General features: G+C 40.4%; 1 protein-coding gene across 1 annotated transcript in view; it reads right to left on the bottom strand.

Moving 5' to 3' along the window:
• Positions 1-14,571, bottom strand: part of LOC141107920 (uncharacterized) — a 68,384-nt gene extending 53,813 nt beyond the window's left edge. Inside the window, exon 1 of the mRNA XM_073598984.1 lies at positions 14,422-14,571. Within this exon, the coding sequence (XP_073455085.1) occupies positions 14,422-14,479 (58 nt within the window). The 5' untranslated portion in view covers positions 14,480-14,571. The remainder of the gene's footprint in view (positions 1-14,421) is intronic.
• Positions 14,572-15,016: the final 445 nt, after the last annotated feature.

The following is a 15,016-nucleotide window of genomic DNA, read 5'->3' as shown; positions in this document are numbered from 1 at the left end:
GCAAGGCATCGCCTACTCACAGAAGAAAGTCCAAAAGTGAATCATATATATACATTCCTTAGGATCTTTCTGACTTACCCGTCCCGCCGCAGGACTGCTGGAGATTATCACAGACAGATCCAGCCTTCACCCATCACGGCGGGCCGTGCCATGACAGACCTTCAAGGACCGGGTCCCCCTTTACGGGGTCCACTACCTTGGACCTGTACAGCACCCTGCCGGAGAACTCTTTGGCTGTATAAACATGGCCAAGGTGCCGGATCCCAGGGTCCAGCTCTCAAAAGAGAATGCATTACAGGTAGAAACCTTGTTTTTTCTTCCATCCATTTTGGCTTTCAGGCACTTTGGATGGATCTGTTTGCACAGCTCCTTGATCCCGTCAGGGATTGCTTAGCGGAGCTCTCCTAGCACTTCATCAACCGTGACCAACACCTTAGACACTGGCGAAAAAACTAAGGTACTCCCCTGTATGGGAGGGGTTATATAGGGAGTGTACCAGTCCATTCACCTATAAGTGGCGTATAACCCACATAGTTATTGCTATGGTGCTCTGTGTCCCATGATGTACAATAAAGAAATTAACATAATACCCAGAATAATCTATGTCCTATATACTATTCCCATCCCACTCCCACAGAATTTTTTCAAACAGATACGTAAATCTTTCATATCCTTTATAGCATATGATATGCTACGCAGAAGTAAAGGGGAAGGAGGAATTGGGCTTCCAGACATGGCCCTGTATTACAGAGCGATGTCTTTGGGACGTATTTTAAATTGGTGCCATAACACCGCAAGTAAGGCATGGGTCTCACTGGAGAATATAATGGTGGGTAGAGACTTAGCAGGGGCACCCTGGATACCGACGGAATCAAGAGGCCTCTCAAGGAGGACATCCCCATTAACACGGGATTGTTTATCGGTGATGGACAGAATGAACAAAACTGGCAAGTATCACCATTAGCACCACTGGAAGGATACTCCTGGTCGGAGAGGAGGTAGGGGTCTTAGGCCTGTGGGGATCAGAGGGGGATACAACATGATCAAGGTATGCCCCACGAGGAACTCTATCCCCCTTTGCAGAGCTGGTGTCATCTCTGGGGAGCATACCTATGGCAAGGTGGAGATATGCCCAAATGTTACATTTTTTTACAAAATTAAAACCTCAATTAAGGCCTCTGAGCTCTCTTACCATATTTGAGAATCTATGCATGAATATTTCAGAGCCTAATCATCTGCTATCTAGAATGTATAGGATAGTACTCAGTGGCTAAAACAGCCCAATTCCCTACTTTATTAAAGCATGGGAAAGAGAACTAAACTATACAGTTACTTCATCACAGGTTAAGAAACTGTTGGAGGCAACGCACTTTATTTCGATAAACTCTTCCACACAAGAAATGTCATATAAATTTATGGGATAATGGATATTGTTGCGCTACTAGAAAAAAGGTTATGTGCAAAGTATAATAGCAGCCGGCATCACTAGTGTAGTAACCGTGCAGAAATATAAACAAAAAATAATAAATGCAGCGCTAAGTGGAATGGGAAAAAAAATGAATGAAGGGGTGAATGGCCACCCTAAATATGTTTATAATGTGTGTAGTAACCAAACGTGTGCATAGTAATGATTATAAATCACAATAAATAGCGTAAAGACACACATTACAGTTGTTAGGAGCAATGTCCATAGTGCAATATAAGCTTCAGCCGTTACCCTGTTACCACGCGATTTTTTATCTGATTTGTGATCACTACTTTATCCATTTTATCTGATGTTTGTGAAGCATCCCTTTTTTCTTTGATGTTTCCAATAAACCTTTTTTTGCTGGTTCATGCACCATGTGGAGATTCTTTTTTTCCTTGCATGGATCCTATTTGATGTGGTGAAAGCTGCACTTCTCAACCACCTGTTTGCTGCAAGAGGGGAATCCATCCATCCATTGAGGATTCAAAAACCATCCCATTTCCAAGGCTGCCTCGGATGTGATTACTGGAACCCACCACCAGCACCTTCCAGCAAGCATTCCCAGGATCGGTAGATCCACAAGCCTGTATGACACCCCGCCGTACGGTGAGAGTGTCCATCCCCTCTGGTAAGCGCATTTACCCCCTATATTTACGTGTGGACTCTGAATACATGAAGATTACCCACTCGACCTATATAAATTTATGGCCAGATGGTATAGAACACCAATACGATTGGCACAAATATATCCAACATCAAATGAAAGCTGCTGGAGGGGCTGTAAACAAAAGGGTACATTTCTCCATATATGGTAGTCTTGCCCAAGAATTTGGGAAGAGCTAGCCCCATGGATTGAGAAGCTATCTACTAAACCCAAAGAGTTTTCGCCTCTACATTCTCTGTTCCCTGGAATGCCGGCATCTATTAAATCTTATAAAAAAAAAGTGTAATTCCACACCCACTGAATGCAGCCAAAACATTGATACCCAGGTATTGGAAACAAACCACAGGCCCCACACTCCTGGAATGGAAAAGAGAGGTAGAAGTAATAATGGAGGCGGAAAGATGGGTGCATAAAGTTAGAAACCAACAAGATAAATTTAAGAATACATGGGCAGAATGGAAGCGATACTCCTCGGAGTTTGGGAAAGATTAAGGAAGGGGGGTGGGTGTTTTTTCCCCTATGTTATACATTATACGAAAACAGAGATCCGTGTCCTGGTTAGCAGAAACACAAGATCTCTGTTTTCCTACCTCACAGAACGGCGGTCTGCCTTGTTTACATAGGCAGGCCGCCCTTCTGCCTCTTCTGTGAATGATCCATGGGTCCCAGCAGCCATCACTGCCGCTGATTGGCTCCCGATGTGTCCAATCACAGCAGGAGAGGGGCTCCGGCGGCGCGCGCATGCGCCCCAGAGCAGATGAGAGGAATCATGTACAGGTACGTGATTTCATGCTTGGGAGCTGCCCTGCCGTAGTATATATACGTGGGGTGGTCCTTAAGCTGTTAATTGCCAAAAGATTTGTATTGCTGTCCATCCAGTTCTGAAATTTACACAGTTCTGTCACACAGCACAACCCTGTCTTGCAAGAGAGAAAACCCATTTTTTTCTGCTGCAGTTAAGTAACACTTCTAGGTCTTGTCTCCTCCCCAGCCTGTGAATGGACAGTGGAAGGCAATGCAGCATGCAAGTGGTTAAGGCAGTTTTCCCTGACGGCTGAGATACGACTATGCCAACATGTTACCACTCCTTCCAACAGGTTGTTAAGCCAGGACTATTTTCCTTATCAGGCAGTTAAGGGAGGTCAGAAACCAAGTCAGTCACTTCACATAGGGCTCACTTCTATACAGCTGGCAGCTCCAGGCACCTGCCTCCAGTGTTCCACTACAACACAGAGGCCCTTGATTTGGCGAGGTGAGGGGGGGGGTGAATCCCTAAAATTCTAATTTAGCAAGGGCGGGGTGAGCGGACCCACTGGAGTCCAGGACAGACAGGCAGATAAACTTCTAAATAAATAATAATGTGTGCTAGTGCCTTATAATGTCATGCCTCCATCTCCTTTATACAAAGAAATAAAAATATCCTCCATGGGACTTTAAATGAGGTACAACTTTTGCATTAAAAGATTTATTGAGGAATAGATGAAAATCTTTGACATAAGAACATTTTTAAAACAGCAGGCTGATTTGCAAACACTACCATGTATCGGCATACAGTCAACATAGTATTCATATAATGATACATATACAAATTCCACTCTTCAAAATTTTTCACAAAACATAATGATGGGCACATCCTTTAGCTAAACGCATTTCGTAACAATAATTTTACTTTTTCAGGTGAAGATGCCCATTGTAAAATCTGCAAACCAAAGAACAGCTTCGTAGAGTAGGTTCAAAAATTCCCTCAAAACAGAGGGAAGGGTGGAGATGTTGTCATATTTATATATATAGATGTCCATTAATAGAACAAGTGTACATATTTGCCAGCACACCATGGGTCAACACTTTCATGGATGTGCATGCCTGACGAAGGGGCCCTGCGTGGCTCCGAAATGTTGCACTTATTTCTGTGATGTGATCTCTCAATAAAAGAAACCTTTGGATGGAAGTGTTGATCCATGGTGTGCTGGTGAATATGTACACTTGCTTGATGTTTCCAGGACCCAAATTGTAATCGCTACAGCACCCACCATTTTTAGAGCCATACGTTCATGGAACGTGTGCGATAGGAATATTGACAAGACAATTAATAGAACAATACTCACAAATCAGCTACAGTATATAGCAATGTAAGATAACACCTCCAAATGGAAACCACCGCCAGGTGTCTGGCTTGGGAATTGTAGGGGGAAGACTTGACACCCCAATGTGAAAACCGAGGAGCAGTACCTGAAATTATATGCATGGGATTGGAAAGCCTATTATCCATTAAGAGCAGGTGAAGGAGCCTACTAAACATAGATAAAGTGACCTGTGTGCAGAAAGTGGAACTCAAAGGAAAAAAGAGAGAACGAGTGCCAGAATGTGTTTCTAGTGAATGTGGTGTCCATGTGCATCAGCAAGGAGGCAGATAAACTTCTCTTTCATGTAGAACTCTCCTCCCACAATTCACTGCTATCTTGAGGAGCTGCACACTCCAACAAGGCCTCAGTTCGATATGCAGAATAACACCTCAAATGAAATGTTTAGGTCATCCTTTTTATAGGGACCACCTTTTCACTTTCTTGCCATGTCATAAGAACTTCCGTTAACTTGCAGAGAGAGCACTCCACAATAAAGCTCTCTATCTGGCGGGCTCACCACATGCAGCCTTTTCAGTAGGATGCTCCTACCTACGTAGAATGACTTCTGCCTAGTTTTCCCCCTTAGTGCCTGATATAGGGATTACATGTTGTAAATAATAGGGAGGAGAGATAAATAGTGGTCTTGTGTTTCAAATAAAATGTTTATCTTGAAAGTATAATAAAGAGAGAATAAATTAGAATGTTGGACTTCTGGAAAATGGCTGCCACATTGGAAGGGTTTCATCTCAATGTCTGGCTTCCTTCATCCTTTCAGTCCGGAGGAGTGCACCTCTGTCCTTTTTTTTCTAGGAACATACAAAATGTGCTTGGTGCACCCAGCATCCAGAGGACTGACTGACCTATACAGTCTGTATAGGAGAGCAGGTGATGTCAACTGAAGGACGATGGAAGAGAGCCCAGAAAGTCCAGGCTCACCTTTACTTCCACTGTGCATGGAGACAGGGGTAAGCATGATAGGGTTAGCAGGGACAGAGGGAGCAGTGACTGACTATGCAGTGGAGGAGTTGCTGGGTGTCAGGCTACTTTTATGCTTACTGGTAAGTTGCAGTGTCTGGGGTATTGGGTCTCAGTGTCAGGAGTGCTGGGAGGCAGGAAGGTTTAGAGTCAGGGATGCATTAATAGGGATGCTTGGTGGCAGGTAGGGTGCTGGCTGGAAGAAAGATCTAGTGTCTGGGGAGCTGGGAGGTAGAGATATTCAGAGTCAGGGGTGCAATAGGCCTGATTGCAAAAGCTGTCTACTTGTAAGCCTGCAGAGAGGTTTTTCCGATACCTGATATGGAATAAGCTTCTTGGCTGAGCTTCCTGCTGATCTAACAGGAAAGGGGTTTAGTTAACATGGGGAGGGGGGATCATTAGGATTAAAGTTATTTGAAGGTATAGTTAGCCTTAATGCCTTCTTTAGACCTATGAGTTGCAGAAATGTGCATTTATTCACAATGGAAACAATGGCCCCCATCCATGTAGGTTCCAATGAAATCACACTGTAGCACACCACAATGCATGGGTCTTGTATTGTGGTGCACTGCATTAAAAAAGTGTAGGCCTGTTTGCGATTTCATTGTCATGCATTGGCAGCCCATTCTTGACAAAATGGTTGCCAAATGCAACATATGTTAACTTGTATGGTCTAGTGCAGGGATCTCAAAACTACCACTCTCCAGCTGTTGCTGTTGTATGTTTTACCATTTAATATGAGGAATTTTGGTATATATGCTCTTTAACACACTATTCCCCCTGAATGGGAAATAACTCTATGTCCTTTTAGGTGTAATTTATGGTTTACAGATTTGTTACATCAATCTCCTTTGTTGTCCTCTCTTTCCCCTCTCGTTCATCTGACTACTAGCTATTTTTTTCATTTGGCCCTTGTCCTCAATGATTTCTCACCTGGCGCACTGGGGGGCATCAAGAACCTTTTGCGCTGATGCCCCTTCACTTTTTTCATAGCTTTGGCTTGATCGAGGCTCTTTTTGAGCTCTTCTCTTTGCCAATTGGTCGTGACTGTGCATTGGTGTTCCCCAAGAGCAGGCCGCCATCACGCCTATTTGAGGCGGTGTCCTGCTCTTGGGTAACAGTTGGTCCAGGCTACCCAGTGGATGTGCATGTGCAGTGACCTTCCTTCGTCGCTGGGCCTGCCTGGTGACGTCCCCGCACCGATGCGCATGTCCGGACGTCACCTGGGTATTTATTGAAGAAGGGCATCAAGCCGGAAACATCAGGTTCATCCATTAAGCCTACATGTGTCTGTATATGTATCATAATCCATACAAATGTTTATGCACTTTTTTGTCTTTGATGACTTTAAGCCTTTATTGAATATACTATTTTGTAATAAACTTCTGTTTTATTCGATAAAGTATTGTTTTCGGTCAGTTAAAAAGTCCCACCCACCTAAGGGTGTTCCGTGTTTTCTCTATTAATTTTGGAATGTGGTGACCTTAAACATTCGATCCTGCAGGTCTTGGAATCTTTTTCCTCCAGCTGTTGCGGAACTACACATCCCATGAGGCATTGTAAAACTCTGACATTCACAGACATGACTAGGCATGATGGGAATTGTAGTTCCTGAACAACTGGAGGGCCATAGTTTGGAGATGCCTGGTCTAGTGCACAGCAATAGAGTGGGGAATACTATTTTTCTACTCTGCTGTCCATGTGATGTGTGGAATATGAGGACTTAGAAGGGGGCTTCCCAAAATGGCAGGCAGTATGTAGTTTTCATGTGTTTTAGGAAACTTCCAGCTTATAAAATGTAATCTGCTATATTATATGTTTGATATCAGAGCAAATATGTTTTACAGCAGCTCAGAGTTTAATAATTTGATCGCTTTTATTTTTAAATGAATCATTGTGCAGTATATTGAAAAACACATACTGTACATAATTGCCTATGATTAAAACATTCAAAAAGCATTTTCTGAACATTCCCCCACTTTTTTCCCCTTCCCATTCTACTGATCTACCCCACCCTCCCTCTGTATACTCACACTGTTCTGGCACTGAGTCCACCAGTGTTCTGCCACAATGTTTACCTATAGGCAATGTTGTTTCTATTTTCTGCTATATGTAAGTGTGTATCAGAACCCCATAGATTTATATGTAGGTTTGTCTCCTGGCCATATAGAAGCCTATGGGGATCTACTGTGCATACACATACCCCCCAACTGTCCCAGATTTGCCGGGACCATCCCGAGATTTGATGTACGTTCCGGTGATTCAAGGCTGAGTCCCAGAGTGGAGCCCAGTGACTTGCCATTATGACAGACAGCTGGCAGAGAAATGTCGGCTGCAATACAGAGACTGAATCGCGGTGTGTGGTATCGCACATAAGCTTTGGGGCAGAGGCAAGCGGTGCCCATGAAACCCACTGCATATGATTGGACTGAAGCTGCCTCCTCCTCCCCGATTCTTATGTTTTCCTGTACACAGACAGGAGGAAGAGCCAGCGAGGTGGAACAACATTCTACTTGCACCACGCAGATCGGAGGTCTGCAGTGGGTTACTTGCAGGGGAGGGGGGGACACAGTGACTGGGAAGGGGGGATGGAGGGGGGCAGGTAACAAGGGTTTTAGAGGATATGTTGTAGAGGGGCCCTTTGGGAGGAGAGAGAACTTGTGCTGGAGGAGAGATTGAATTTGAAATCCCCCCACCTCACCTTCTAGAACAAATCCTCACCCCTATCTGACTCCCCAGCACAAGTCTACTGCCCTCCCAAAGTTTCCCTTAATACATATTTGATCCCTCAGCACAATTATGCGCCCTTCCCAAAGTGCTCCCTGTATGCATATGACCCCCCAGCATAAGTCCCAAAGTGCCCCCCAAGCAAATATCCACCCCCACCCAACCTTCTAGCACAAGTCTGCCTCCCACCCCACCTTCTAGCACCCCCCAGTATGTATCTGACTCCCCCAGCACAAGTCCACTCTCCTCCTAAAGTGCCCCCTCAGTACATATCAGACTCCCCCAGCACAATTCTGCACCCTTCCCAAAGCGCACCCCCAATCTTCTCCATTCCCAAAGTGCCCCCCCAAGCACTTAACTGCCCCCCTACCCCATCTTCTAGCACAAGTCCTCTCCCCTCCCAAAGCACCCCCCAGTATGTATCTGACCCCCCAGCATGTCTGCTCTGATCCCAAAGCACCCCCCAGTACGTATATGACCCCCCAGTACAATTCCACGCTCCTCCCAAAGCACCATCCCAGTATGTATTTGACCCCCTGGCACAAGTTTACTCCCCTTGCAAAATGCCCCTCCAAGCACATATCCGTCCACCCCACCTTCTAGAACAAGTCCTCTCCCCTCCCAAAGCACCCCTCCAGTACATATCTGACCCCCCAGCACAAGTCCAGTCCCTTCCCAAAGCACCTCCCCAGTACATATCTGACTCTCCCAGGACAAGTCCACTCCTCTCCCACAGTGCCCCTCCAGCACATATCTGCCCCTCCCCCACCTTCTAGTACAAGTTTCCCCCCCCTCCCAAAAAAGTGGGACCTGAATACAGCAATTAGTGACAGTGCTGCTAATCTTCTCCAACCTCCAGCAGGCCCCTACCAACAATCAGTCCCTGGTACAAAAAAGTCTTGTATGATTAATAACTTGTGTCTTTCATAAGTAGATCATGGGGCACGTTGGAGCCACAAATAAGTTATTAGAGACATCATGTGCTGGGAGCTGATTGATGGCATCTACAAATATTGCTGCAGCTTAGAGGAGATCAGAAGCACTGTCACTATAAAAAAAAACATACTTCTCTTTTAAATATTAAACAGAGCTGGCTTGAAACCTAAAACAACAAAAATGATTATCATAACTTATTTTCAAATAAATCAGAGTCCTTGTGTTATATAAACAGAGAAACCTACTTCATGGACTTGCACAACTTAAATACACAAAAACTGGCGTATAGATATACAACCATGAACTGCTTATAACCAAAATGCAAAAAAAAAAAGTTTATTAGACATAGGCATACAAATAAAACATCATGGTTTCACTTAAAAGCATATCCCTCCAGTGCGGTCATGCCCCACAATATGTCACAATATTCTTAATTTTAGATGATAGCAGTCTACCAACTTATTTTTTTGGCAAGGTGCTTTTTCTCCAACGGTGGGCACCAATATGCTGAAGCATTTTTTTAAACACATAAAGAGCACAGTAAATTCAGGACTGAAGGCACAGTTTCTCTGGAGGGTATCTGCTAATATAGCGTCCAATGTCTACATCCTGTATATATGCAGTGGCTGGGCATTGGGGCACAGCAGACGTGCCCAATAAGTGTCCCTAAAGTGTCTGGTATCTCATACTCCAGTTTTCCATACAGTTTTATATTTTTCTCAGTACACGTTTATGTTAAGAATTTCTGAATCCCTGATCTGGAAGTGCTGAATTCATGCTGACTTTTTTTGCTGCATGCTTGTTCCAGGTCAGACTCAGAAACAATTGAATGCAGAGAGAGCCTTGGAACCAGCATGTTTATAATGAGAACAGCAATAGCAGCCCCCTTACTTCCTTGAACACTGGTTTCCTTTGAAAGGTGAAAGCCAACAAACAAAAGTATAAAATATAGTGGTGAATGTTTACCACAAACATAACACATTTATAAAAATAAAACTATAAATAAAACACGGTTTTAACACTGATATGAAGACTGAATGGAACTGTTTTACACACACCCACATTTATATATATATATATATATATATATATATATATATATATATATTGTGAAGATGCGACCCCATGTCACAGGTACATATGAGCAGTGTATGCCTGATTTTGGTAGGCTTGCTAATTGCACACCTGTGCGCTGGCTTTATAATCATCCCAGGAATAGAGGTCAGTGCTCATCCTTGGAGACAGCTCCGCCCGGCAGATAGGAGTTCTGCCTAGGAGTCAGGAGGGAGCCAGTGCAGCACGAAACTGCAAGCACAGAGGTGCTGAACGTCAGGTCTGGCGAAGACAGACCAAGGCCTAAGGTGTAAGGCCTGAGCAAGAGTTCTGTGTTTTTAGCCAGGAAGGCTGAATGCTGGTTGTTCTGAAGCAGGACTGTAATGCTGAATACCCCTGCGAGGGAATCTGATGTTTATTTTTGAACTTTGTTTCTTTTGAATAAAAATGGGCTGCCATGCCCTTGAAAATGCAATCGGGACTGACACGATTTCTTCAACTCGGACCACTAGAGCTTAATCACCCGGATCATCACATTATATATATATATATATATATATATATATATATATATATATATATATATACACACACACACATAGTATGTATGTATGTATGTGTATATACACACAAATGGTCAGCCCTGAAAATGCATGGGCAACAAAAGGTCAGTGGTGACAGTATGTGGACAACAAATGGGCAATCGTTATAATGAAAAGGGCAGAGACAATAAAAAAAGAAAACAAAAAAGAAAGAAAATAACAAAAACATATTTGTGTGTGCATACTGTGTGATTGGATGATTGAAATCAGCAGAGCTTCATCTTATTCACTAAGCGAAGTTAAAATTTCCTTGCAAAGTGAACAGCCTATTTACAGTGTTTTTTTTTTTTTTTTACTGGTTGGCTGCAGACAGCGCAAGAGGCCATTGGAGGTGGTAAGAAGTACCTGCGGGGGACATAGCACAGCTTAGTGTATTTAGGTAGCTAGGGAGGGAGACTGGCACATTTTTATTATATATAGAGAGTAGCCCCCAATGAAAACAGCTGTATGCAATATTTTGTACTTTCTTTTTTTGCACCTTTGACACACAAGGAGGAGTGTGGGGGTATCAAGTAACTGGGCCTGCCTTTAACTACACTGGTATGAGCGGGTATTAATGAAGGCATGATTGTGAAAACTGTGTGGGAAATGCACAGGTCAATATTTAAAGGATAGGTTCACCTTTAGCAACATATTACACCCATATTTAGGGTGTAACATGGTGCTATGCAGTCGTGGCAAATAGAATTGCCGTTCTCAATTGAGCCTCCTGTGCAAAAAATAATAAATGTATATTTTTCTACCTGCAATAACATGTGCATTTATTATTATTATTTTTTTTACATTCTTTATTTAAGAAAGGGTTACATCACATACAGCAAGCAGAGAGATGTTGTACAGATCGTATTCATCAGGAAGAACATGTTGTATAGCGTATGGATATTACAGATTATGAAAGCGACTGATTAGAAAAAATATATATATAAACAGTCTTGGATGTGAAGCTATACATTTCAAACAAGTAGCTGAATGCATGTTCTTAGTGTTGCAATGTCACCCAAGGTTTTAGTCAAGAAAACAAAAGGAAATATAAATGGAGGGACATTAACAGGATAAATAGGTTATAGGGTAAAGGGAGAGGATGGGTCTTTAATGGGAGTACGGTCTGCAAATCAGGGGGCTTCGGCTCGGCGGTGGTGCATTCATTATTTTTTAGCAAAAGAGGACTTAGCTTTTAAACGCATATATCTGTTTTTTGAATTATCTTTTGCCTGCCATCATAAAAAGCATACTAAAAAAAAATCACTGTATTGGGTATAGTAGCTACATTGATGTCTATGTATGATTTGGAAGATTTCTCTCGATTTCTTTTCTCATATACACATCAAGTAAAAAAAAAAAAGCATACAGGGGTTGATTTACTAAAACTGGAGAGTGCAAAATCTGGTGCAGCTGTGCATGGTAGCCAATCGGTTTCTAACTTCAGCATGTTCAATTAAACTTTGACAATAAAACCTGGAAGCTGATTGGATTCTTTGCACAGCTGCACCAGATTTTGCACTTCCCGGTTTTGGTAAATCAACTCCTCAGTGTCTCTTTAATTTGGAAAAGTTCTTACTCGAACCTGAGCACCCATTGGAAGGCTTTTTTTAAACTCTTCCCTGCTCTATCTAGAAGGAAAAAAAAGTTTGGGCTTTAATTTTGTTTTAGATTTTAAGCTTCCACAAGCAAGGCTCTCCTGTCTTGTCTTGCATTATATTGTAACTATACTGTGACCCTTTATTTTGTAAAGCTCTTCACCAACTGTTAGTGCTATATATATCCTGAATAATAATAATAATCATACAAAATACACTTTAAACATAGAAATGACAGAAAGGGACATCCATGTACATGTTTGTATGTCAAGATAAATGGAAACTTTTTGTGTGCTATTTTTCTTAATCTAAGGAGGTCATCCTATCATATATACAATCTCACGCATAATAATCATTAGATAATCATTTGTCTTGTCTTATGTAAATCACTTAAAAATGTATATTTGATCTTTTTTAGGTTTTAGGCAATAACATAGTATATAACAATTAAAAATGTATTCAAATATATCCCCAACACATTTGTGACCATTCTTGGCAACTAGGTTGCTAGTTTCACTGTAATTAAACATAAGTATAAGTGATATATTAAAAGAAAATGATAAATTATAATTATAGTAATGTGAGAAGAGATAGATTGATATGTTTGCCACTACTGCATTTTTCTACACAATGTACAATTCTGTATTTTATGTACTCGTATAATACCCACCACCCCTGTTACATCTAATACTATGTACAGTGGATGAGCAATAAGAGCAATATAGAAATAATAAACAACAACATACACAAACACATTTTACACACCAAAGCAAATCCTTAGTGTTAGTATTTAAGCTGCAATTTGTAAAAGGAGGTATTTTTCCTTAGCTTGTTAAAATATTTTTTATATTCACACAGAAACAAGAATTCACTATGTGTAAGTGTCTACTTTGAAGAGAACAGTGTTTTTTTTAGGGTAGATGTAAGTAAATTAAAAAAGTCAGATGAAATATAAAATAATTAGTAGTAGTGAAAGAAGTGATAAATTATAGTCTTTGGTTATTTAATTTTAGAATCACCTAAACACTGATATATAACATTTTGCGGACTTGTAAAAAAAAGCATGCACACCTACAATTTATTTTCTGACCTTTTTTTAAACATCTGAACTTAACTATTTCTGTACAAAAATAAAATGTAGCAATTTGTTCTGAAAGTAATAACAGTAGTATTTAAATGTGGGTTATACCAGGGTATATATAAGTTTAATTCTCTAGTGAAAAAACATTGGGATTTTGGGCTAATTTCCATTTGATAATTTCGGCACAGCACATTAATAGCTGTGCATTTAAAAGATGTTCAGAATTCAAAACTGTCCAGTACAATAAAAATGTCCCTGATATTTGACAAACACGAGCAGAAAGGATCAAATGTCAAAGTGTTTACTTAATATAATTATCTTTTTCCTCCAAAGGACACATTTTTAAAAAATATTTTAAAAAAATCTCAGCTTATCCTAGGGAAAAGAAAATTTCAAAAGCAGGCACTTATTTTATTTCTAGTTCCTAAATGACTTCTCAGAATCAGTAACAATTATAGGGTTTATAAAAAAAACATTTTTGATAGTCATGTTAACACAACCACGCTTAAAAACGATTCAGTCTCACATGTATTGTTTAGATTTTTTCTCTGAATTCTATTTTTGGATATTGTTATCATTTAGTATAAAATTATTTACTAAAAATGTATAGTGTTGTATGCTATTATCATTGCCAGAATTAATCCATTAGTTAAGTTTATTAAACAATGTTGTTTTTTAGACAATTTCATGACTCAAATCTAGCACAGCATCTGGAGCTTTATTTTTATATAGGCTTCCAAAACAAAGAGGTTAATTCGTATGAGAGAATGTGCACTTAGAAAAATAGATTTTTACTTATCTTAGTTACACTATTTTCACTTTGAGTACCCAATCATATGCAGGGGAATTTGAACAATACAGAATCTTACCTTGCACATGATTAGAGAATTGAAGTGAACAGAGATTAATTTAAATTTTTAAGCTAGATTAACTTTCTCTACTCCATTAGTAAATCAGAAACATTTGTTTAGCATGTGTATATATACTCAGTAAAGACCATTAAGTAATAAAATGTGTTTGTTATAAAATAAAATTAGCTTGGACTAAAAATTAAATACATCTGAAATATCTAATATTTAGGCAAACAAAAAAATAAAATAAATTAAAACACATAATGAAATAATTCAGTGACATTCAGAAAAACTATGTCAATCTAGCCTACAATTTTAAAGTAAAATATTCCTAAAATGAAAAATTCCCTAATTATTGTCCTACCAGTTGGTGGAACTGCACGAAGAAGTATTAGAAATAAAGAGGCTTTGCAGATCATCATTGTCTTGGGCAGAGAGGCGAAGGTAAAATGATTTAATCGATGGTAGATTTCTGCCTCTTAGAGCTATTATCTTAGCACCACCCCTTCTACCTTAGTCCATTGCACTTGAAAAACCACATTTTCCATGAGGTTTTTCAAGTGAGTAGGGTAAGCCATCAAACCTTGCCACTAGGCTCACCACTAGATCTATTACTCTAGAACATATAGCACATTACTTTGCAGCAAAGATGAATAGCAACTTCCAATAATACATGCAATTTTTTTTTCAGCCTCTTACACAAAGACAAGTGGCAAAGATGGCACATATATAGGAAACAGCAAGGCAGATGCTCATAACAGTTCAAACCACAATTCAGTATAAGAACAGACAAAATTGCTTTAGGTTTTAACAACAATATTTTAATATAGACCTCAAACTCTTTTGCTGAAACTTGGTCTGAATTCCACAATTATTTCTGTTTTAATATTTTTTATAATTAATAAAAATATTTTTCAGCTTTAGAAAAGAGAAAATGTTTTAGTTTTCTGTGCAACTAA

The sequence above is a fragment of the Aquarana catesbeiana genome, linkage group LG09 (genome assembly GCF_042186555.1).
Source record: "Aquarana catesbeiana isolate 2022-GZ linkage group LG09, ASM4218655v1, whole genome shotgun sequence".
Classification (NCBI taxonomy): Eukaryota; Metazoa; Chordata; class Amphibia; order Anura; family Ranidae; genus Aquarana; species Aquarana catesbeiana.
This window is presented reverse-complemented; position numbering and strand designations above follow the sequence as displayed.